General features: G+C 34.8%; 2 protein-coding genes across 2 annotated transcripts; one reads left to right on the forward strand and one right to left on the reverse strand.

The window, feature by feature from the left end:
• The first annotated feature begins 551 nt into the window (after positions 1-551).
• Positions 552-6808, forward strand: LOC130798727 (histidine kinase CKI1). Its single transcript, XM_057661830.1, has 8 exons — positions 552-608; positions 1030-1269; positions 2546-3226; positions 3829-4201; positions 4326-4671; positions 4765-4993; positions 5199-6440; positions 6599-6808. Exons 1-8 carry the CDS (start codon positions 552-554, stop codon positions 6806-6808), a joined length of 3378 nt encoding a protein of 1125 aa, XP_057517813.1.
• Positions 6809-8502: 1694 nt separating this feature from the next.
• On the reverse strand, positions 8503-23388 carry LOC130797574 (uncharacterized). Its single transcript, XM_057660197.1, has 24 exons — positions 23191-23388; positions 20893-21345; positions 20213-20361; positions 19188-19427; positions 18423-18532; positions 18244-18321; positions 18061-18161; positions 17845-17939; positions 17675-17766; positions 17203-17306; positions 17039-17116; positions 16800-16878; positions 15765-15933; positions 14872-14942; positions 13546-13626; positions 13388-13458; positions 13075-13171; positions 12926-12985; positions 12594-12648; positions 12115-12512; positions 10713-12038; positions 9784-10344; positions 9643-9698; positions 8503-8904 (listed from the first exon to the last, which is right to left on the reverse strand). Exons 2-24 carry the CDS (start codon positions 21318-21320, stop codon positions 8709-8711), a joined length of 4695 nt encoding a protein of 1564 aa, XP_057516180.1. The 5' UTR covers positions 21321-21345; positions 23191-23388; the 3' UTR covers positions 8503-8708.
• Positions 23389-23599: the final 211 nt, after the last annotated feature.

Raw genomic sequence — 23599 nt, forward strand, 5'->3', positions numbered from 1 at the left:
ATCATAATCTTCAAAAACTATACGAAAAAAGAAGCCAAACTGCTTCATGCCAATCCTATATTATAACCAATTTTAATATGGTAAGAAATTTATACATATGAAAAAAAATAATTACATAAATGATATTATCCTAATTTTATAGAGATAGAAAAGTCACATTTTACATGAAACGGAAATAATTTTTTAACTATCATGTTTAATTTATTAATATCGAATTGCGTAGCTATATACATCTTAATAAACATATGATTGATTCATAAAAGGAAAAAATAAAAAACAAATATTTTATGACTATACATAATAAATATTTAGTTATAATTTAACAAAGGTATAATGTTACAACTTACATATCAAATATTTTATTAGTTTAAATAAGAACTAAAATACATTCTAATAATTTTCATTTAAACTTTCTCACATTTCATATAACTAGGTGTTATATATTCCTAAATCTCTTTTTAATTGAATTTTTCTTATTATTGATTTACTCATTATTATTCAACAACAATGGCGATTGGGCAGCTACCATTACCTCTCCATCAACGTCTTCCATGGGGGAAATAGTCTCGATTATCGCCATGAAGCCCTTTACCTTCTTCTTCCTCTTGGTAAGTCACACGAATTCTCATTTAAAATAGCTGCTATACTTAAATAGCACCTACTATTTGTCAATTTATAGTTTTACTTTCTTTACATATGAAAAATTATAGTGATACATATTTTAAAAAAAAAATTAATGTCTACTAAATGGCACATTTGATTAGAATAAAATGGAATAATATAAAAATAATATAATATGTTTTAATGCTGGTTAGATAATTTAAAGTTTAAAATTATATGTGTTTGTTCGCTTATCCTTATTAATAAACGTGTCGAGTGTTGATTAAGAAGAAAGTTTTAAATTATATATATATATATATATATATATATATATATATATATATATATATATATATATATATATATATATTTATTTATTTATTTATTTATTTGTAATTTAATGATTGTTTTGGTTATATGAAAAAACAGACTTTTGCTATCCTTTTGTTACCAAGTATCCTAATACCATATTGGTATCATATGATGAAAAAGATAGAGGGAAATGTGGAAATGGCAACAAGTTTTGGTCGTCATGAACTCATGACAAATATTGAAGATGCTGCAAAACTTAATATTCCAATCAATTCATCTTCCATTAATCTTGCTAGGGTTTTGGAAAACCAGTTTGTTGCTGATAATAATATTTTATTTTCCGACATCAAAGCTAAGGTTTGTAATATCATCTTATCCTCTATATTAGACATATTAATTTTATTTATAGTGATTCTTTAGCTTATCTCTAAATAAAAAAATATTTCTTATAATTGCAATTAGTAAATATCTATGCATATATATGGGTCTTTCTCAAGTCGAGGGACTTTTTAGCCGCATTTCTCTTTATGAATATGAGTTACCATCTTTCATTCTTACTTAAACCCTGATCATAGATCATATGAGCGGAATATACTGAGTACGATAATGATGTTATGCATATATAATTGAGAGCTAATTAAGGAAATTTAGTGATTTTATTTGTGTAATAAACAAACAATCTTCTTGAGTACAATATATATATCAAGTTAGTTTCCTTTTTCATCTTTCTTTTTTGGATAGAAATCAATTTATTTAGTGATTTTTATCATTAAATAATCCCATAGGAAATCAAATAAATCACACATACTAGCTTTGATTATCAATCATGATCGATATATTCTTCTATCTATTGACAAATATAGAGTTTTTTATTTTTAAGGACCAAGTATTAAAAATCAAACTAGGACCTTTCCTAAAAAATATATACTTGCTTTTAACTGAGATATTATTATTTTTTTAAATTGATAACTTAAGAGTTAAAATGTGGGATGGTATATCATATATCAATTGGCCTTTTTAACTTCTTAGTTATGTAAAGGTTAAAATTCTCTACATGCCAGTTTTATTTATTCAATTCTTCAAATTTTAAAATTTTTACTATAAATTATGTTGAATATTTTGATTAGAAAAATTTTCATAAGAAGATAAATTTAATAATCTTAAAAAGATAATTTTTATTACCTCAAGTTAATAATTCTATATTCTGACCGAAAAGATTTGATAAGATATTGATACCTTTGAGAATGTATAAGCAATTTTTTTTTTTTCAAATATTCAATAATCTTTGCTTTATCCGCTAAAAATAATTTTACTTATGCTTTATTTAAAAATAAACTCACCTATATAGCCAAAAATAACCCATTAACTAACATTCTTCAAACCTTTTTCATAAGCCAATTAACACTTACGACTCGTTTCCGTTTTAGGATGAGACTAGTTTATACTAAGAGTCCAAATTAAAAAAATAAGTGTTTTAATGTCCAAACTGTCAATTTTAAAATTCAAAATGACATAAACATTAATTAAACAACTAAAAGTTATCATTTTAACTAAGAAAGGGGAATTTTAATTAAAAATTATAAAATTTAATAAATTTAAAAAATCATGAACTAAGATTACTATATGTTTGCAGGTGATGCCAGCATTATATGAAGCACAATTAATCATTCCTCATGTAATGCAAGTTTCATACATAGGATTAGATGGCCTCTTCTTCTCATACACCAAACAAGATGATCAAATATTTGCCATATATTCCAACACAACATTCAAAAACAATCTTGATCATTACATTTGGTACACTCAACTTGTGAACTCTACAACTGGACACTTACATGGAGAAACCATGATCACAAAACCATCCATTCTTGTTAATGAGACATGGTTTAAACAAGCCATAAATAGTCCAAATGGTTATGTTTCAATTGGGTTTCAATGGAATACTACTAGTACTAAAAAACATGTCTCAAATTTGTTGTTGGATACCATGAGATTAGGCCAAATAGGGGCCCTTTCTCTAGGCTTTTCTTTGGAAGGAATAACTGATGTTTTTACTAGTACTAAGCTATTGGGTTCAGCAAGTTTATATATTGCTAGTATGGATTGTGGGTATGTACTCATGGATGGTATAAAGGATGCTAACATAAGGTTTGAAAATGGCTATGCTTTGATTCAAGGGAGGAACCAAAATTATGTTGGTCATGTTCCATGTAAACACAATGGTGTTAGAAATGTTGGTGGCATCACATTGGAGATTGCTGGAATCGACTTCATTTTCTATTGCTCAACAATAGATATAGCTACTGTGCCATTGGTATGTTGATCTCTTGTTTTACAATCCTTTTTGTTTGCGTTGTTGGTTGTTGGCTGTTAGCTTGTTTAAGTATGTAGTTGGAATTTTGACTATTTTTGTGGGCTTTTAAGCTAGTTGGTGTTAGAGTATATAACATGTTTTGGGACCTAACCATCGGCTTAAGCTTTTGGTTGAGTTGGTTCCTTAACATGGTATCAGAGCTAAAGTGACAATCGGTTATGAGTTCGAATCTCAACCCCCACTCAATCAAAATGAAATATTCAACACTTCTAACCCAAAGGACTTTCATGTGAGGGGGCGTGTTAGAGTATATAACATATTGTGGAGCCTCAACCATAAGCTTGAGCTTTTGGTTGAGTTGTTTCTTTAATAATTTGATGTAAATTTTCTTACTTTTTCTTAAAATTCAACTTTTTAGTTGTCTATAAAGCCGCTCATCAAACACATTTTTTTGGATTTTTGACCAATTAACAAGCTAAAAGTAACCAAAATGCCAATATAAAAGCCAACTACCAAACACCTCTATACGAAGTTGCAGTGTAAGCTAGTCGTAAACAATCTTTTTGTTATTACATATGACCTGTCTTTTGCTTTTCTCTCAGGGATATGTATTAGCCTTTCCAAGCAAAGGACTAGTTCATGTTCACAATCACACCAAAGTGGCATTAATACTTCTAGTTATCATGATGGTTGCCATGGTGATTTCCGTCTTGGCGTTTGTTGCCTTGATCGTAAGGGCAGCTAGACGAGAGGTGCACCTATGTGCAGCATACATGAGGGAGATGGAAAGAACATCCCAAGCCGAGAGGAAGAACATGAAGCAAAGCCTAGCCTTTGCAAGAGCTAACCATGACGTTCGTGGTTACTTAGCTTGCATTAAGGGCTTGATTCAGCTCTCGTATACCGATCTTCCTCCTTCTTCTGAAGTAGTCTCTAACATGAAGAAGATAGAAACTTGTGCTGAGGACTTATTAGGTAATGTATTCTCGGTTTTCACCAACTTGTTTTCACTTAAACGCGATATGGGAAAATTGGATGTACATAACCTTGTGTACGTATTAGATTAAATAACCCTTTGTTTTTTTATTTATATGTGCAGTATTAGTGAACTCGATTCTAGATTTCAGCAAGATGGAAGCTGGAAAAATGCAACTAGAGGAGACGGAATTCGACCTAGGACAGCTTCTTGAAGACATAGCTGATTTGCAACACCCAGTTGCTACGAAAAAAGGGGTAGATGTAATTCTAGACCCTTGCGATGGCTCGATATTCAAGTTTTCCCTTGTGAAAGGCGATCGTAGCAAGCTTAAACAGATTTTAGGCAACTTGCTAAGTAATGCAGTCAAATTTACTTCACAAGGGCACATTTCTATCAGATGCCATGCTAGGAAATTGAGTTTAGAGAACTCGATTATTGCTTCAAATAGGAATAGCCTCTTGAACAGGTTAGGGAAAAGCCTTATAGGTTTAGAAGTTGTTTATGTGATTTTCATATGAAATGTCGTTGATCATTGTCTCACTAACGACTTACTTGACAGGTTATCGAGTTTTTTTCATAAGAATAAGCGTGCGTACAATGATCTCGAGGAGATGAAGACTATCAAGCAAGATCCAAATTGCATGGAGTTTGAATTTGAAGTGGAGGATACGGGTCCTGGGATACCTAAGGACAAGCGTCTTTTAATATTTGAAAACTTTGTTCAAGTCAAAGAAACCTCTGCAGGACAAGTTGGCACCGGCTTAGGACTTGGCATTGTTCAATCTTTGGTATGTATTTTTCAACACTAAAATGCATTGAGGTAATTAAATGTTATTTTGCAACACTAAAACTAAAGTTGGCCCTTGTGCGGTCCGGTAACTTGCACATACTCAGAATCACCCTGAATCACCCCTGGTGGGCAATTTTTCTTTCGTTAATGTATCCTACGTACTCTTCTATATTACGATTGAGAGCTTTTTACATTTGTTACAGGTAAGATTGATGGGAGGAGACATAGAAATTGTGGACAAAGCCAATGGTGAGAAAGGGACTTGCTTTAGGTTCAACATTTTCTTGATAGTGCAAGAGGAAACGGTAGCGCATGATCATCCAACAGAACAACTATTAACAGAACATAAGGACACCAATCTAAGCGCAGGGCTAACCACTTGTGTTCAAAGTCCAAGAACCGAAAAGTCCTTAGTGATTCTCTTGATCAAGAATGAAGCGCGAAGAGGAATGGTTCAAAGATACATGGAATCTCTTGGAATCAACGTATTTGTCCTTAGCCAAACGAAGCAATTCTCGTCTACTCTCAAAAAGATCAAGTCCAAAATCATTGAGCCTCAATGTTACAACTCATCATCAGGGAGGTCGGACTTTAGCCCTCCTTGTGGGACCACTTACTTGAGTAGTAGCTCTGACTGCTGTAAACCCGGTCCAAAATTGTTGCCTCTTAGTAGGATGGAAGGTCGTGATGATGTTTTACCAGTGTATAGAAGGTCTAAGATTCGCGGGCCAATGAAGTGCATACTACTCGTGATAGACTGTAACGCAGGGGATGATTTTCAGAAACTGCAGAGAGTTGTGTCTCAGTTCAGAAAGGATCTTCACATGACTTGCACCAAGGTAGTTTGGCTCGATAGGCCTGACACTCGTAGGGAACATTTTCAAGGTTTACAAGATGAGAATCTACCTCCAACTGATCATATAATGTCCGAGCCACTTCATGGGTCACGCTTATCGAGGATTATAAGGCTTCTTCCTGAGTTTGGGGGTACTACTTATGTGGTATCAAAGGCACACCCACAATCAGAAACAGAAGAAGAATTTGTCGAGTCTAGTGGGGGTGAGACAAAAGTGATTAGAAACAGAAAGAACACAAAAATCGAACCTCCTGCTGATAGTTTTGGTCGAGATCAACTAGAAGTACATCGATTCACAAGAAGCTCAAGGAGCTCAAGCAGCGACAAACCCAAGTCACAAACGACTAAAATCGCGCAGGAAAGGGAAGAGACCAATCAAACACTTCCTTTGGAGGGGAAGAAAATATTGATAGTCGAAGATCACCTATTACAAAGAAAGTTGGCTCAAACATGTGTGACTCGTTTAGGTGCCGACAATCAACTATGTGGGAACGGCAAAGAAGCACTTGACATAGTATGCAAGGCTTTGAGTGAGTTACTAAATGAAGGAACCGAGTTTCCATATGATCTAATTCTCATGGACTGTCAGGTAATGATGTTACATAAAAGTTTCCCTTATTAGAATTCAACTTATAATGAATGATGTTACATAACCAAATAAATGCGATCCATGTAAGTTTAGATGTATAGAATGCGCTTTAATATAATGTTGTCTTAAGCAAATGAAATCGACTTTTCAATCTTCAGATGCCGGTGATGGATGGTTTTGAAGCGACAAAGAGAATCCGCGAGGAAGAGAAGAAATACGGAGTACACATACCGATCATAGCATTAACAGCACATGAGATGGATGGAGAAGAAGGAAAGAAGATAGCTGAAGCAGGAATGGATTTTCAGTTAACAAAGCCACTCCAAAGGAATGAGCTTCTAAATTTAGTAAATCTTGTATTAGGCTAATAATAATGACCCTTTTAACTTGTGTTCTGCTGTGGGCTGCTGCACAATTGTGCCCTGCTGCTGCACTGCTAGCTGATGGTTTTAAGTCCTGTTGACATATTGCAACTTTGGCTATAGTAGTTATGTGGTATGTCTTGTTGATGTCTCGGTGCACATGAAGGGTGACATGTTACGACTTTTCTTAGAAGGCGGGTTTTATATATTGTCATACTGATGCTGTTTCGATGAGATATCGTTGTTTTAGATGGTTTTGGTTGTTTTAGTTTTATTTTTTTTGGCGAATTATAAATTTTATTTTCCAAAAAAAATAGTTAACCCATTTGAGAATTTTATTATGATTCATATAGAAATTTACCAACAAGATGTAATATAAATTTGATATTTTAGTATGTAATGTTTTTTTTACATTTGTAGTGTAGATTATTTATGGATGCAATGTTTAGTTTATGTATATATTATTTGCTTTTATCATTTTATGTTTTTTTCTTTGGTAAAAAGCTCTTGAAATTCATTTATTCTATGTTCATTTAATTTTGGGATTTTGTAACATTTATTAATCACTTTTAGTTTGTATTTTATTCCTAATTTTTATTTTAAAACACAAGTAAATAAGATCTTATTTGATTTGTATCAATGAAAATTTAATTAATTACAATAAGTCAAAGGTACTACCATATAATCAAGAGTTAAATAAATTATCAAAATGAATTGTCATACCTGCATCAATTATCCAGTAAGTGCGTTCCATGTGAAGTTACTTTAGTACTGTGAAATGTCTTTTGATCAAATTGTATGATATGATATAATATTAACTTTTTATAATTTAATATTATATATAGTTAGATATATTAAAAATTGAATCAGTGTGCATAAAAGTAAATAAGATATTTAAAGTAAATATGAGAGAATATAAGCAGCCACAAAAACTCCACAATTGCATCTTTCTATTGAGGTAAAGTTTAAGAAAACCCCACAAACAAGGATAAAAAGAAAATTAATTATTTCTATATTTGATGAGGATTAAACCCTCATTACAAAGATGAAAAGAAGCCTTCAACCATAAGATTAATCCAATAATTCTTAAAGGATACAAATTTTTAGCCTTTCATCGATGTTAAAGCGATGGCATTAATAGAATTTTTCTATTTGTTATAAACGTAGAGTTCTCAATAACAAAGGGGCCATAAAGAAAGGCAAAATTTGTAAATAATACTTTCAATTTTTGCTTTAACGACTCAAAATACCCTTAACTATTATTTAATCCTGTATATTCTAATAATTTTCTTGGAAATTTTGTAAAATAAAATGTACACAAATTTCACTAAATAGAAGGGCAAATAGGAATGTTTAAGGTTCTCTTGTAAAAAAAAATTAATAATTAAACAAGTTGTTTGTTAAACTCTTAAAGATAGTTTTGAAAAAAGTGAATATTCGCTCAATATAGTACTCTCTCTCTATTCCACTAAAATTAATCAAAGAGAAAATAGGTAAATATTAATAAAGTGGATGTGAAAAGTTGATAATATAAGCCGAGAGATAAAAAAATGTGTATATATTATACTAATATGATATATTAAAGAAAGTTAGTATATGCAAATGCGATTAAAATAATGTGATCCCTTTCTACGTAAATAAATGATACAAGTAAAACAATCAAAAATAAAAAATAATGCAAAATAAGTGGGTCGAAGAGATGTATGTGATCCCGGGTACAATTGATTAATAGATGAAAAGAAAATTAATGGACATACATCAAATATAAGTGCATGGTTTGTAGTTTGTACATCCCTTGTGCCTCGTATAAGCAAAAACATCGGGGGGACCTTTGTATTAAATTGTGGTGTGGACTGTGGAGTGTGGAGGGTTAATTCTAAGTCACATAAAAAGGAAATGCTATGGATCACAAATTTGATAATGTTCTTTCGAAGTAGTCGGCCATGCGTTGCATCTTCTTCGATTGTTCTAAGTTTCTCACAAAATATGACGTAGCGTTGGACATCATGATGTCGATATCATGTTTTACTGCTTTCACACTCCGGTAATAGTTATTTGTCAGCCTTGACCGAACCACACTTGGAGATAACGGCACAGGAAACCTGCAGCACCGGAGGAAGGAGTGTGTTAGTCGAAGACACTTAATAACATTGAGGTAATGAAATGTTGTTGCTGGGCAGGACTTTAATATTATGTTATCTACAGACTTGATAACAGTGGCGGACGTTTGTAGGGGCTTGGGAGTTGGGAGTGCTCAAGGCCTTAAGCCCCACCATAAACTGCAATTCATCTAAAGAAAACACTTGCTGCCCGATTGATTATCGGTACTAAATGGTGAGAATGGAAATGATATTTAGTGTAAATTTTCATGATATGTATCATGTCATTCCCATGGTAATGAAAGTTTAATCATAAAAAAGTTTTTCTTCACAATTCTCCATTACCACCTATTATCATATGTTCACATGGGAATGCATTGGAATGGATTTTGCAAAGAAAATGAGATTGTAGAAGGAGTATGACCATGATGATCAATCTAGTAAAGAGATATTCCTACCAAAAATACACTAAATTTCCATCACTATTCCCATTTCCCACCATTTATTATTGTTTGCTAAACGGGCCGTTGAAGTATTGAATATCTCAAGTAAACAATGTCATGGCCCCTCTATAAAGTTTTTTTTGCTTTCGTCTAATTATTGTAGTCGATTTCGAGGGCTTCCATGGTTAATATTCCGGATGTCAGTTTTGTTTTACCGAATTCAGATATACAATACAAAATTGTTATTTACTTTCTTAGAGGAGAAGAAAAAAGAGATGAAAAAGATCGCAGGACGTACCGATTTAGGAAATCCGGCCTTTGAGAGACCTGCTCCAAATTAAGCATACCATAGTCCTGTAATTTACAGAAATCAAATGTGACTGACTGGTAAATACTCCAAAGAGGCAAGAAACCACATGGACAGAAGGGCATACATTACCTGCTTTTTTCTCTCTAATTTTGAAAGAATATCAAGTAACTTGTTTCTTGTATCAAAATTCATATGTGGCGGCTCCCACCGGTAATTGGAATCGTGCAATTCCCATGGACTATGCAACTGAGGAGTAGGATCACCCTGATACAGAATGGCATATCTATCCCACGGACTATCGGGAAAGTCCATAGATTTTGGTTCAACAGAAATTATCCGACCTTCCCACCAGCTACCGCCTTCTTCAACTCCATGCCTCCACCATACCGAGCACGTATCTCCAGGACTCCAATGTCTACTAACAGAAAAGTCATACCATGTTTTCTCAACCAGAAAATCAGGGGTTTGAAGCAGCTCTGGAAGAGTTAACTTAAAGGATTTTCCACACACAGATGAAGAACTATCTATGAACTTTAATATCAGCTTGCAACAGCTCTCTCCAGAGCCAGGAACGTGGGAGTAATCAAGCCCTTCAACCAGGCAGGTCTCAACATCATTAATCCATCCCTTCATTGTTACCCAGGGACCCCTGTCAGATGGGTTATAGTTCTCGATATATTCTTGATGGCCCTGGAAATGCCGGAAAAGCACTAGTTTCAGAAGGCAAGTATGAAAACCAAATAAAATAAGACTAGGGCTGATGATGATAATAGACAACTACGAGCTCAGCAACCATATAAATTTGATTTGAGTTTCTTCGTGTTGTTTTTTTCAAAAACTTGTTCGAGAAAATGATAATAAATTTTTTTTCGAAATATCTTTGAAAAACTTAGAATCTATTGTTATATATATAGCTAAATAAGAGATTTAAAGTGCAATTGATGTTGATTTCAAAGTCGAGCATAAAAGTTGAAGTTCGAAAGGAAGACCGTCGCAAGTTCAAGCTCAAGTTGGATTAGAATCATCATCACCCCTAAATACGAGTCAAACCAAATCACCTGTCTCAAGTATACTACTTCATCTCCAAGCTGAGGAATATAACGGTAGCCTGGTTCATGCTCGGACAACATCAGCCACGAGATCTTCCCAATAGAACCATTAGACTGACTTGTGCTTGGAGGTTCCTGATCATCTTCATCAAAGATATCTTGCCTCCTAGAAGATCTGGACATGTAATCTCTGGACGAATCCTCAGAGCTCTTTGATGTCCCCGCTAATCTGTCAAACTTTGACAACTTCAATTTATGGTTTACTTGTCCATCCTTGCATGTGCTTGCCTTTATCTCAATAGACCTAGTTCTGCGTACCATATCAGTTTCTGCATCAGGAAAATCAGCGCCTAAATAATGTCCATAGTGGCCTGTATTGTAATTACTTTCATCCACACCACTATCATGACTAATGGTGTTTGGCACCGAAGAACCTTCAGCAGCAAGAAGCTTTTTTTTACCAGTGACCAATTTTAGTTTAGGTGTTTTCTCTTGCTTCAAGCTTCCACTTGATTTTATTTTGATCCTTGTAGGTATGGGCTGTGCATGATCTTTCAACTCATAAGATTTATCATTACAGATGCCACCATCCCCTTCGGATCCTCTTTCAAGTCTTTCATGGCGAGAACCTTCCATTAGGATGTCACAATCTGCACTCACCCTATCAGGAGTGAAGACGTCGTTAACACCCGTAGACGAACTCGTATGATTTTCAGACCATCCTTTACACCTAATTTTTACTCTGTTTGCACTTTGAATTGGCTTTTCGTTAGTTGCAACAGGAGGATGTAAATCAACATCCTCATTATTTGATCTGGCCTTTTCATCTTCCTCTACTTGAGGCAGATCAGATGAAGATCCCACGTGTATTTTGCTGTCATTTTCAGGAAAAGATTTTTTCGTATCACGAAAACATAATTTAAGCACCAATTTCTTTTTATTTCCAATAGCTGGCTGATGTTCAGAGGGCTCAATTGGATCCATCACAGTTGAAGAATCTTCAAAGAAAGCTTTTTCTACACCTCGATCCAGCGTGTTATGAAAATCCAGATAAGGCTCGTCATCTTGAATTACAGAATCTTGAGAAAATGACTCACTATCTGATGAATCGTCTTCAGAACCACCATCTTCATCACCAAATGAAGACGTAGAGAACACATTCAATGCGTTCCTAGCTGCAGCTCTTTGAGGTCTGGATAATTTAGCTTTAAAAGGCTTAGTTTTTGAAGCCTTACGACTTCTTAATCTCTTACTCTTATTGCTCTGGGAAGAGGTTTCGTTGCAATCTTCCACTCTCTTCCTCCTAATACGTCTTCCAGAAGCAGTAAACCCGACCTGAGAAACATCAAAATGGAATCTTGAGTATATATAAAAGGTGAAGGAAGTAACACATCTTGATGATATGACATACTTCAATTCTCTCATTCTTTCTTTTGGATCTACGAAGGCCATCTTTCTGCTTTTGTTTATAGTCAAAGTTCTCAGCATCAGAGTCCGTATCATCAAACGAGCTGGTACCTAAACTTTCCTTCTCTTTGGCACTGGAACACTCTTCTGCCACATCATATTCTGAATCTGAATCATCACTCCTAGCTTCATGTTCTGGTTCCCATAAAGTAGCATCCAATAGTTCTGGAATATCAATAATTGCTTCTGGGTCTGGCAAGGGCACAATTTGATAATCTTCACCTAAGCTGAAATCCGGGCCAACAGCAAATTTTACATTGGATGGACGCCACTCCACACCCAGTGCTCCAAGACGCCGGCGTTGGTACATACTTTGATAAGGTTCAGGATATGGAATCATGCCTGAAAATACAATCCAGTTACTCAATGAAACCAGTGCGAAATGAAGGAGACACATAATATTAGGAAACATTTTCAACTTACTTGAATCACAAAGAGGGTCCACAATATTTCTTTGGTACGGGTTCAACTGTGACTCCTGCATATTAGCAAGTATTGATTTTGCGGTACTAGTTGAAAGATTTCCTTCAAGAGATATATAATGATATAACTAGTTGCAAATATCTGATGGTTACAGAATACATAGACAGGTCCACAGGGGTGACAAGTGTAATAAAAAATAGTAATTAAACAGAATTTTTAGTAGTTTTTTAACGGAAAAAGGCATGTATTAAACACACAAAAATAAATAATGATCATTTAGTGATAGGTAATCAGGCCAGAACACCGTTTGGAGAAGAATATTTTTCTCTAACCTGGTCAATAACATTTCCGAGAGTATCCCGTATAAGAGGGCGATAATCTCCCAAGAAGAACTGTAAAAGCAGCAGGTAAAATCATTATGATGCAGTCAAACAAATCTTAAGTTAAAAGAACAGTAAAAAAACTAGGCAAGAATCCACACCTGGTCATACTTGGCATCATTGTGAGATTCCCCTTGGCCAGTGTTTAGTAGGTATATTTGACCAATATCATCTGAGAGTACAATTGATGTTCCATCCCTGACTTACGCAAGAACAAATTTAAAATTGAAAGGTGGCTAAGGAGATGTCAGATAAAAGAAAATACGGAATAAGATGGATTAAAAAAGCAGGATATTTAACAGCAATGCTAATCCAAAATAACCACATAATGATTAATCAAAATCATTCAAGAAAAGAGGGGGGGGCAAAAGAATTTGAAGAAAATACAGGTTGATGCAGACCATGTCCACTTACGATGAGAATTTTCCGTCAACCAGTTTACCACGTCCAATTTCAAATACTCGAACCGGGGTCCCTTCCCATATCTAATTGTAAAAGCACCAAAAAAGTTGAATATGCAATTTTAAGACAAAAGGCCTCAAGAGAGTACAAATTAACGGAGAAAAACTTACATCCCATATTATGGTCTTTCCATCATAACCAGCACTCATAGCTATCCGAGGATTAAATGGGTGCACATCTAAAACATATGTCTGACAAAATGATACAAGAAAATAATATCAATAAGAGAATGTCTTATACATAAGAAAGGGGGGCAGGGTTGGAGATGAAGATTAAGGAAAATTAAATTTGGGAATCCTGTTGGTACATAGCCAAGGGTTAGCAACTCATGTCACATACTAGGTTTGGTTACAAACACAAGATAATTTCATTTGGAACAATATAAACACCCATAAATTACAAAAAGGAAGGCAAAGCTTTCTGTTATAGTATTATAACAAATTGATAAAGTAGATTTTCTTGACAAATATTATTTTAGGAATAATAGCATAGAAGTTAGTGAAGTATTTTTCACAGATGGGATAGTGTCAACATAATAAATGATGTTCCAAGGGAAACAAAAATAAAAATACACACGCACACACACATATACCATATAGGCAAAAATATGAATGCTAGTAATTAAAGCTCTCCAGAATTTTAGTTTTGTCCTTCATGTATGCAGCCCTACAATGACGTCCTAAACATAAATGGTTTAGAGTATGGTTTCAGGGTAGCCATCGAAAATATGTATCGTTCAAAAATAGTGTGTCAAGATACATTAAGAAATGGAAGTGACTGGTCCAGTGGAGTGAATTAAGAGCGTTAACAATGTCATTATGAGATACCACAAGGGTTATGGCTATGTAACTACATAGACTAAACCAATTTGAATATAAACTCACAATGACAGGGAATAGGTTAATTATTAATGAAATTAATCAATTCACAGCTTGTCGATTTGTGATACATAATTCCTCCACAAGGTTTTTTTGGTCATTCTCTGTGTAAAATCTCCTCATTCTGACATAGAAAGACATCAAAGCACATCTATCCATGCATTACACCAGAGACTCTAATCACATAAATACGACACTACTCTGACAAATCAGAACGTGCCCTATATCTGTAAGACATACGACCATTAGAACTTTCAAGAATAAGATAGTTGATGACTCATAACCCTATGATATTCTAAGCTTCATGATAGCCTGTTTCTAGTTACAAAGTAGAAACGAGCAACCTTACCAAGGTAAGGTGCAGCAAAAACTACCATTACATCTAGCAGTCACTGTTTCCAGTTTCTTAGCATGCAATAAAAATTTTATGAAACTCTAATTATACTGTCCACCTCTAAACACTCAAGTTCCATCTAAAATGTCTCCGAAGTCCAAACACCAAGCACACTAGAAGTACATATATCTATTCACGCATATAAATTAATAACCAAAACTCACAGATTCCGTGTGACCAGTCAAACAATGCACTAAGCTCCCATCTGCAGCATTCCATACGCATATTCTGCAATCTGTCAACAGAAAAACCAGTCAGAGCCACTGAAGTTTATGAAAAACTAGATAGAATCCACTGTAATATTACCTCTGCCAAAATTTAACCATTAGAATTTCTTAGAATATTCAGAGAGAATATTGTTAGATCCCCATGTTTTTGGCATTAAGGCTTTGGCAGTGTCGTATTCACAAAGAATATTAGAAAAATATTATTAAGCTATATTACAAATCTGACAACATAATTTCATATGATAGATTAGCTTTTTATTATTCTAATTTTCTGGTCACAAAACTCCTGAGAAGTAGCCAATCAGGAGTAGCAACTCCCTTGTCCTGATTAAAAATACATACATTAAACGTCAAATTTTGTCATGAAAATACAGTGCAGCCACTCTCCGAAACATAAAGGACCAAGGTACATTTGAATGATGTAAAGCTTCCACTTGACTAAAGAAGTGATGCAAGAACATGCTTTTTGATATTCATTTGACAATGATACATTCCATCACCCCAATACTACATTGGCTCTCGCTTAAACGATGTATGGGAGTCATATTGTACATAACCTTACCCTTGTAATAACAAAAAGGTTGTTTCTGATTGACCTTGATTGCAAACATCATGTGCCACTCCACATAAATAAGAAGCACAAACGATTTAATGAGTTATTTTATAACTAAAACCAAAGGGCTGTAAATCTTTGGCTTCATCCTCAATGGACAGAAGTCCTTAAACATTCGAGGAATCAACAATTTAACCAATAAAGTATGTAACATGGGGACGCATTATTAGAGAGACATCTTAGCCTACATTGATCAAGATTGTGAAAAAGAAGGTACCCATAATAGCAGCAAGCACGAAACGATTATCAAGACTCCATACAATCATATTCACACCGCGTGGAGTTGGAAGAATTCTCCGGCGTGGTCCCCCACGGGGTGGTTGAGGGGGTAACGGTGGAGGAGGCACCTTAAGATGATACGCCTTAGTCCAACGTCCGACTTTTCCCTTCACGTCAAACGATTAATAAAAGCAGAATAAGTAGGAATACTTCTGGCGTGGAAAAACTAACATCAGCCAAAAATAGCCGTATTTCTAAACAGAAAGGCATTCAAATGCATAAAACAAAGGGCAACTTTATCCAAAATGATTGTCAAACTTGGTAGACAATAATAAATAGCTGAATTATGATGGATTTATAAATAACAATATTAGAGAGCACCCATGCCAGTGTCTATAGTTGATGGATCCCCACTCCTAAAAATGGGTTTTCTTTATGAATTTCCATAAATACTTAAAAGTTCACAGCACCTCTAAAGTAACAATGGATGAAAGTGAAAGTTTAAGAAGATAGAAATATCTGGTGATAGAAGTTGGCATAGGATTCTATCTAAAGGCTACCCAGAGGGTGTTATGGACTGAGTTGTCCATAGAGTCGATATTAGTGATGGCAAACAAGAAATGTGTATGAATGTATCAATGTGTATGTGAACCATACAATGAATGCGTATATTGACGATTGAATGTAACCAATGAATGATTACAAAAGATAGTAGGCAAGCATTCGAGAGGCTTGTTCTCCAAAAGAGTATTAAACTCCTCTAACACAAAATACATGACTAATTCCCTTCCCCTTCTCGTTCCCCTCTATTTATATTATTTTTCCCTAAATTTTATCCCCCCAACTAACTAATTACTAAGTATTATTTGTTACTAAATTCCTATATTACCCCTTCCGAGCGATTCATGACAGAGGGCTGTTAGTGTATGTACATGTACAAAATATTTTCTCTCTGTAATGTTGCTTCTGTTCAAGAACATTTGTTAGACGTTACTAGAAGTTTCTCTAGAAAAAGTCAACTATGCAAACTTACATGTGATCTACGCGACCTGGGTACCCAAATGATTGCACTTCCGTCACGAGAACATGTTACTATATTATCATGACTAAACCTGCAAATACAAAAAAACAAGATAACATGACTATCTTGGGTGGAGTATTAGGGTATGAACTAATAAAAACCGTGAACCAGCTCATTTTCATTGGAACGAGAGAGTGCCAGCACGAATATTTTCAAAGATCAAACCCAAATAATTGAGAGAGCATACGGACCACAAATTTTTGAATTTTAGTGAGTGGTCATCCTTCACAGTATCACTAGTGACTGATCTCGCTATAATAGCACAACCACTGCAATTAGAGGGCAGCATTTCATCAAATTAGTCTCTGCTAAAGGCAAACAATTTTCAACAAGAGTACAAGACCAATAGACGAACCTAAATTGCACATAGTTAACGTCATTCTCATGTCCAGCCAACAGATCAATCTCATTATATGGTTGTTGTGGTTCATCCGCGCAAAACTTGGGAGCATTCCAAACCTGCAGCAGAAAAATACAGTACAGAAACACATGTGTTAATCTATAATTCAGAAACTGCAGCCTTGAAGCAATATTTAACCAGTTCTATCTAAAACTGTACATTAGTCATCCTTGTTATCCAGAAAAACTCAGGAAAATTGTGAAATAGATCACAATTTGCAGCTAGCTATTACAAAACAACTTAGCAAAAAGATCATAGGTCTACTTTAGAATTCAGATGATGAAGACAAAAGATAAAGAAAATTAGATGTCAATAAGTCCAAATTTATTTTTAAAAGAGATACTATAGGAAAGACCAAAAACACCAGTGAAAAAGCAGTAGGTTTCAGTAAGTTCAAGACTACCAGAGAAGAGAAGATTAGCCATACCCTGGCAAAAGTATCAGAGCTACCAGTCACAAAGACCGTTCCGTTAGCATTATATGCACAGCATAATATTTGATGATTCTCCTGAGAGGTACCTGCAAAAGAACAGGTTTAATTTTTAACATAACCCTCTAACTACAACCTGATGCAAAAATGGTACTTGATAAACCAACCAGTTCCAGAATCTGCAGGTTTTGGCACATAAATTCGAGGCTTCAACTGTGAATTCCTAGCATCCCAAATCCTACAAGTTCCATCATCTGACGAACTGCAAGATAAAGTACATAATGTCAACTTTTAAGGGTTGACACAAATTATCAGGTTTTACCCCCTCTAATAGAAATTCTTACAGAGAAAAATTCCATGACAACTATGGGACGGAAACATACGATAAAAGTTGGTATGCAGTCCTTGGACTAAATGCAATTGCAGTAACAGCACCACTGTGGCCCTGTAATATGGATATTGGAAGTCCATCTGGCAAACGCCACTGTAGAAGAGCAAAATACCAGCAATCAGAAAATGTATAAGCAGCATATGAATTTATAGATTTGGAGCAGATGGAAACTGACCACTCGAATGACAAAGTCATTTGATGCAGATGCCACCAAAGCATTGTTTGAGCTTACGGCTAAATCAGTGATATCCCCCTTGCATCATGAGTTCAATAAAATACATCATAACCCTGTTCAGGTTGACTCAACATTTCATTGTTAAATCACCAAGGTCTAAGCATGCAGTCGAAACTCACCTCATGGCCACGGCAGCTGGCCAGGCAAAATGCAGTTTCCATTGACCAAATTTTTACAAGGCGGTCATCAGATCCAGTAATTACATACCTTCCTACACGATCAAATATAGCTACAAAACAGGAACAATAATACAATGAAATACTCATAAATTAAGCTCCAAAAGTACAAAGGTGACGTGATAGTGGGTAGATAAACACAAGCTAAATACACATTAGCAAATACGCAACAGTTCAAGAAGTAAATGATAATGAGAGCATAAATAAAAAGCAATGGCAAGAACAGAGAGGCTTCTGTTACGGTGTGGATCAGGAAGACTGACAGAACCATGTATATACAAATACTAAGTGTTCAAGACTTAGCTTCAGCACTTCACCATAACCGGATCAATTAATATCTTTGGTTGACTAATAGTTGAAGTAAACTTGATCGTACTAGTATTCACTTGCAGAAGAATAAACGAAGACAACATTGCCGTGTCAAACAAGACAACGAAAATAGGAAAGGTTTAAAGCTTTCAACATCTAGTACAACAAAAAAAACCATTCCCCATCCAGAACCCTAGTCATTGTTGCATCACATACAAAGTCAACTCACCAACAGAGGAGGTCTGAAATATTATTTAAAACAAAAGTAAGTTATAGCCATGTCAAATCAAGGAAATCCCTGTTTTTGTCATTTTCCAGAAAAATACTCGCATGTCTTCAATCATGATAGTCATAACCACACCTCTTCAAGTATAACCAAAAACACAATGAGAAAGTTACCACAATAAACAGCATTCCGATGGCCCCTAAGCCTCTTTATGTTTTGCATCTTTTGCACCATAGTTAACGGTTTTGCGACGGCATAACATGCAGCATGAATTGATGCAGCACGATGGTGCCGTGTAAATCCACCACCAATAGCCCTCAAATGCAATGCATGAACTTGATCAACCTGCATATGAGGCCAACGCAAATAACGAGGCAGAAGCTTGACTTGCTTCTTCTCGGTATTTCTATCACCTGAAAATGGAGACCAAAACATAAATATGTCTATCAACCTCAAGCATGATACAAAAATTTATCAAAAAGGTGTAAGCAGAAAATTGACTCGCCTAGTGACAAATAAAAGTAGTTTCTTGGGAAGCTGCTATTGACCTCACAAATGACAACATTGATTCCACAACAAACATGTTTACAGGTAATAATAGCTTATGGTAGCAGTATATTGCCTAAAGGCATGTAGCAACGCCTTTATTCAGATACAAAGTTATCTTAAGAAAAGATCCAACTACAATATTGAAGAAAAAAACCAAGAACATAACTTCCAAAAAGGGTTCTGGCCAACCTTAAATATTTTTTTAACCCCGCACATGGATTCATAACAATAATGCAATCAAAAAATTTTCAAAATGTCAAGTAACTATTATTTCTGCTATCGTGTGCCGTGTTGCTGGGTCTCTTCGCTACAACTCAAGTACGCATGTCGAATTGTTACACGTAAAACACAAATATGACACTTGGACACTTCAATTTGGTTTGAAATCTAGAGATTGTTTCATGAAATAGCCAAATCGTATACTTGGACATGTGTCCGGGACCGACATGGATATACGAGTGTAAATAACATAGGTTTGGTGTTTAAGAATGTAAGTTCTTACAGGAGAACCATAAGATGAAATGAAGATACAAAAGGGTCAAGGTATCAAAAGTGTAAATTTGTCAAAACACTATAATTGTATTTTTACAATATCAAATGGATTTTAAAAAGCAACGAAAATTACAGTAAATTAGTTAAGCAACCATACAACTCAGTAAAGAAAAGGAATCAGTCCCCAACAAAGTAGGAACATCAGCAGCATTAGGACCGGTTCCAATTCCAAGAGATGGACGAGGGGAACGCAGCATCAGCTGTTTCAATAGCCTAACAAGGTGATCCTTTGCAATATGGGGATACCTGCTGACAGGAAAAAATACCAGCTCAAGTTCTCCATGCACAGAAGACAGTGACCTCTACCAACAAGAAAGTGAAAACAAATGTGAATTGCCCACAAGATTTTCCATAAGCTTGAATTATGAAATCTTATCTAGAGTGGAAACATGAGACACTTGTCATGCAAAAAAAGGGAAAAGGCAGACAAAACAAATACTGTTCATCATACCCTCTCATTTCTTTCATCCACTTATGATTTGTCTTATTACCAAACTACAAATTAATATTATAACTCTAAAAGAAGGGGAGCAATCTCATAGGGACAGTGGGAGTAGTTTGTTTTACCAAATTAGAAATGGCTATTACACTAGCTCAAGCCAAAAAAAATGTAGAATCTTTTATCGATATGGCGGGAGCCGGGAGAAGCTATTTTTAACATGATAGTTAACAATTTCACAGCTCACTATGCTGCTCCATACACAAACAGTTCCAAGAAAAAAAACAAGAAAACACACTGCAAGCAAAAAGCAAGGCGCTTTTGAATGGATCACTTACCTATGCAACAAATTGTCATATGTCAAAGGAAGTGAGACACCGTCATCATCCTCACTCCCGCTGGGAACCTGAGTTCTTGAATACCAAGCATGATATCTTCTGGGCAAGAGTTGATGTTCCATAAGTTCATTCAAAAATTGTGCAGAAGTTTTTTGACATGGCCCAACAGATAAAAAATGCATGATCAAGAAGTAAACTTCTCTAAGATCAATATCCACATAAGCTGCACCTGCAACTGCATTACCCGTCACTCTTTCTTGTTCTTCAAAAAAAACATTATCTGGCAACTTATCAGCAACAACAGCGCGGCCAGTAGCTCTCTCTCGCCCTTCAAATTTATGACTTTCTGGCAGCTTATTTAAAGTGCAGGATGTCTTCATGTGATGAGAAGGAACATAATTGGAGGGTGGATATTTTCTGACATCCATTATTACATTACCGACCTGAAGCAACCTGAACAAAGAAATCCAGTCAAATTCACGAGTACAAAGCACAAGCAGTACTTGCAGATAATAAAGGCAATGATGCTAGGTTGTCAAGAATGGGCAGATGACAAAAATATTCTACAATTAGTCATTTCAAAGAGATACATCCAAAGAGTAAAACAAAGTTTCAAACTAGAAGTCTACAATCTTCAAGAAGTCAGTGTGTAGCAAAAGAAAAAGATTTCTGAGTTGACCAGCAGAGAGCAACATATTAACAGTAAGCAACAACTCTGCCAATCTAGAGCCATTACACAGCGCCTGATAAATTTGTTCAAAGACCAGAAGAGAATATCGTGTCAGTTTTGGCACCCTTATTCATGTGTCCATGTATCTAAACAATTTACTCTTACTTTGCGCAGTTACACATATCAATGGCCCATGTATCTGCTGCAATAGCAAGAAAGTAATAGCTCTACTCCAAGATTCCTAATTAATTCTTATTTCATCCCAACACCAAGTATACCCAAACCCCTCCAACTCTACTAATGCAAGGAGATGCCATAAAACACCACCAATAAGCAAGAGTAATCACTATTTACCAATCTTAGAGATTCATCAATCATCCCTCATAAGAACACTGTTCATTAAATTTGGACACAAAGCCAAATTAACCAACCAATATTTTGAATGAAGCTTTGTCATTGTTATCAGACTTAAGCTTAAATCAACCGATTTGGTGATTCTTTAATTATAGGGAACTATCTTTGCGTGGCTCAAGGGGGTAAGGATAGTTTTATAGAAAAAAATTAAAATAACAAAACCTCACATAATGAAAAATCTACTTCAAAACAAACAAAAAGAATGCAAATCCTTTTAGTATTCACTAATCAGAAATTAACTCAACTAACATTTCAATCAGAAATCACAAAAAAAAAAAAATTGAAAAAACTTGCTCAAATCAATACAGGTCAATGCCCCATCAAACTAATATCTCACAAATAACAGCGGACAGCTTAAAGAGCTCATAAAAAGCAAAAGGATACAAATCCACTTATTACAACTAACATTCCAATCAAAAATCACTAAAAACACCTAATTCAAATCATTGTAAGTGCCCATCAAACAAAAATCTCACAAAACAGAATGACTAGCTTTAAGCTCATACAAAAAACAAAAGGATACAAATCCTATTACTAATAAAAACCTAACCCAACTAACATCCCAATCAAAAATCACTAAAAACCCTAATTCTTTTCAATACATTGGTCAGAGCCCAACAAACAAAATCCCACACATAGCAGAATGAAAAGCTTTAAGCTCATAAAAAACAAAGAATACAAATCCCCTAACTAATTAGAACTGACTTTTCAATCGAAAATCACTAGCAATTCTAATTTAATTCAGTACATTGGTCTGTACCCATCAAACAAAAATCTCACACAGAACAAAATAATAGCTTTTAGCTCATAAAGGAACCAAAAGGTGCAAATCATCTACTAAAAAACCTAACCCAACTAAAATTTTAATCAAAAATCACTAGAAATCCTAATTCTATTTAATACATGGTCAGTACCCATCAAACGAAAATCTCACACATAACAGAATAAATAGCTTGTAGCTCACAAAAGAACCAAAGGGTGCAAACCCTCTTAGTAATAAAAACCTAACCAAACTAAAATTTTCAATACATTGTTCAATACATTGGACAGTGCCCGTTAAACAAAACTACAAACTAATTACTAATTACTAATTACTAATTACTAAAAATATAAATACTCAAATCACTACCGCAAACTCTGCGTATCGAAAAAAAATTAAAAGATTTACAGGAGAACAAAGTAAAAATGCAAAAATTAACGAAATGGGTGATTACCAATTTCACGCGAATTGTTGGTGAAGCACCTGAAAAAGCAGGATTTGTTGTCGCGGAGACGAGATGGAATTCGGGTCCGACCTCCGGGTGAGAAAGGTTTAGGAAAGAGAAAATTTGGGTATTTTCATTTTCGGGTCGTATTTATAGTTGAGGTGATAGATTGGTGAATAGTGATTCAGTTTTTAGGATTAGTTCATTTTGGTTCTTTTGTGACTAATTTCATAAATCGAAATCTGTTGGGATTTGGAATACACCAAAATATTGGATGAAATTATTAACCATGATTTTTTTTTTAATCTTTTTCCAAAATATTGTAATTTAGGAAAATAATTCCCACTTTAGTCAAAGGGAAAAATAATTTCCTATCTACCATTCACGTTAGACTGGTTAGAGAAAAAAAAATTTTGTC

This window comes from Amaranthus tricolor, chromosome 13 (genome assembly GCF_026212465.1).
Source record: "Amaranthus tricolor cultivar Red isolate AtriRed21 chromosome 13, ASM2621246v1, whole genome shotgun sequence".
NCBI classification, from domain to species: domain Eukaryota; kingdom Viridiplantae; phylum Streptophyta; class Magnoliopsida; order Caryophyllales; family Amaranthaceae; genus Amaranthus; species Amaranthus tricolor.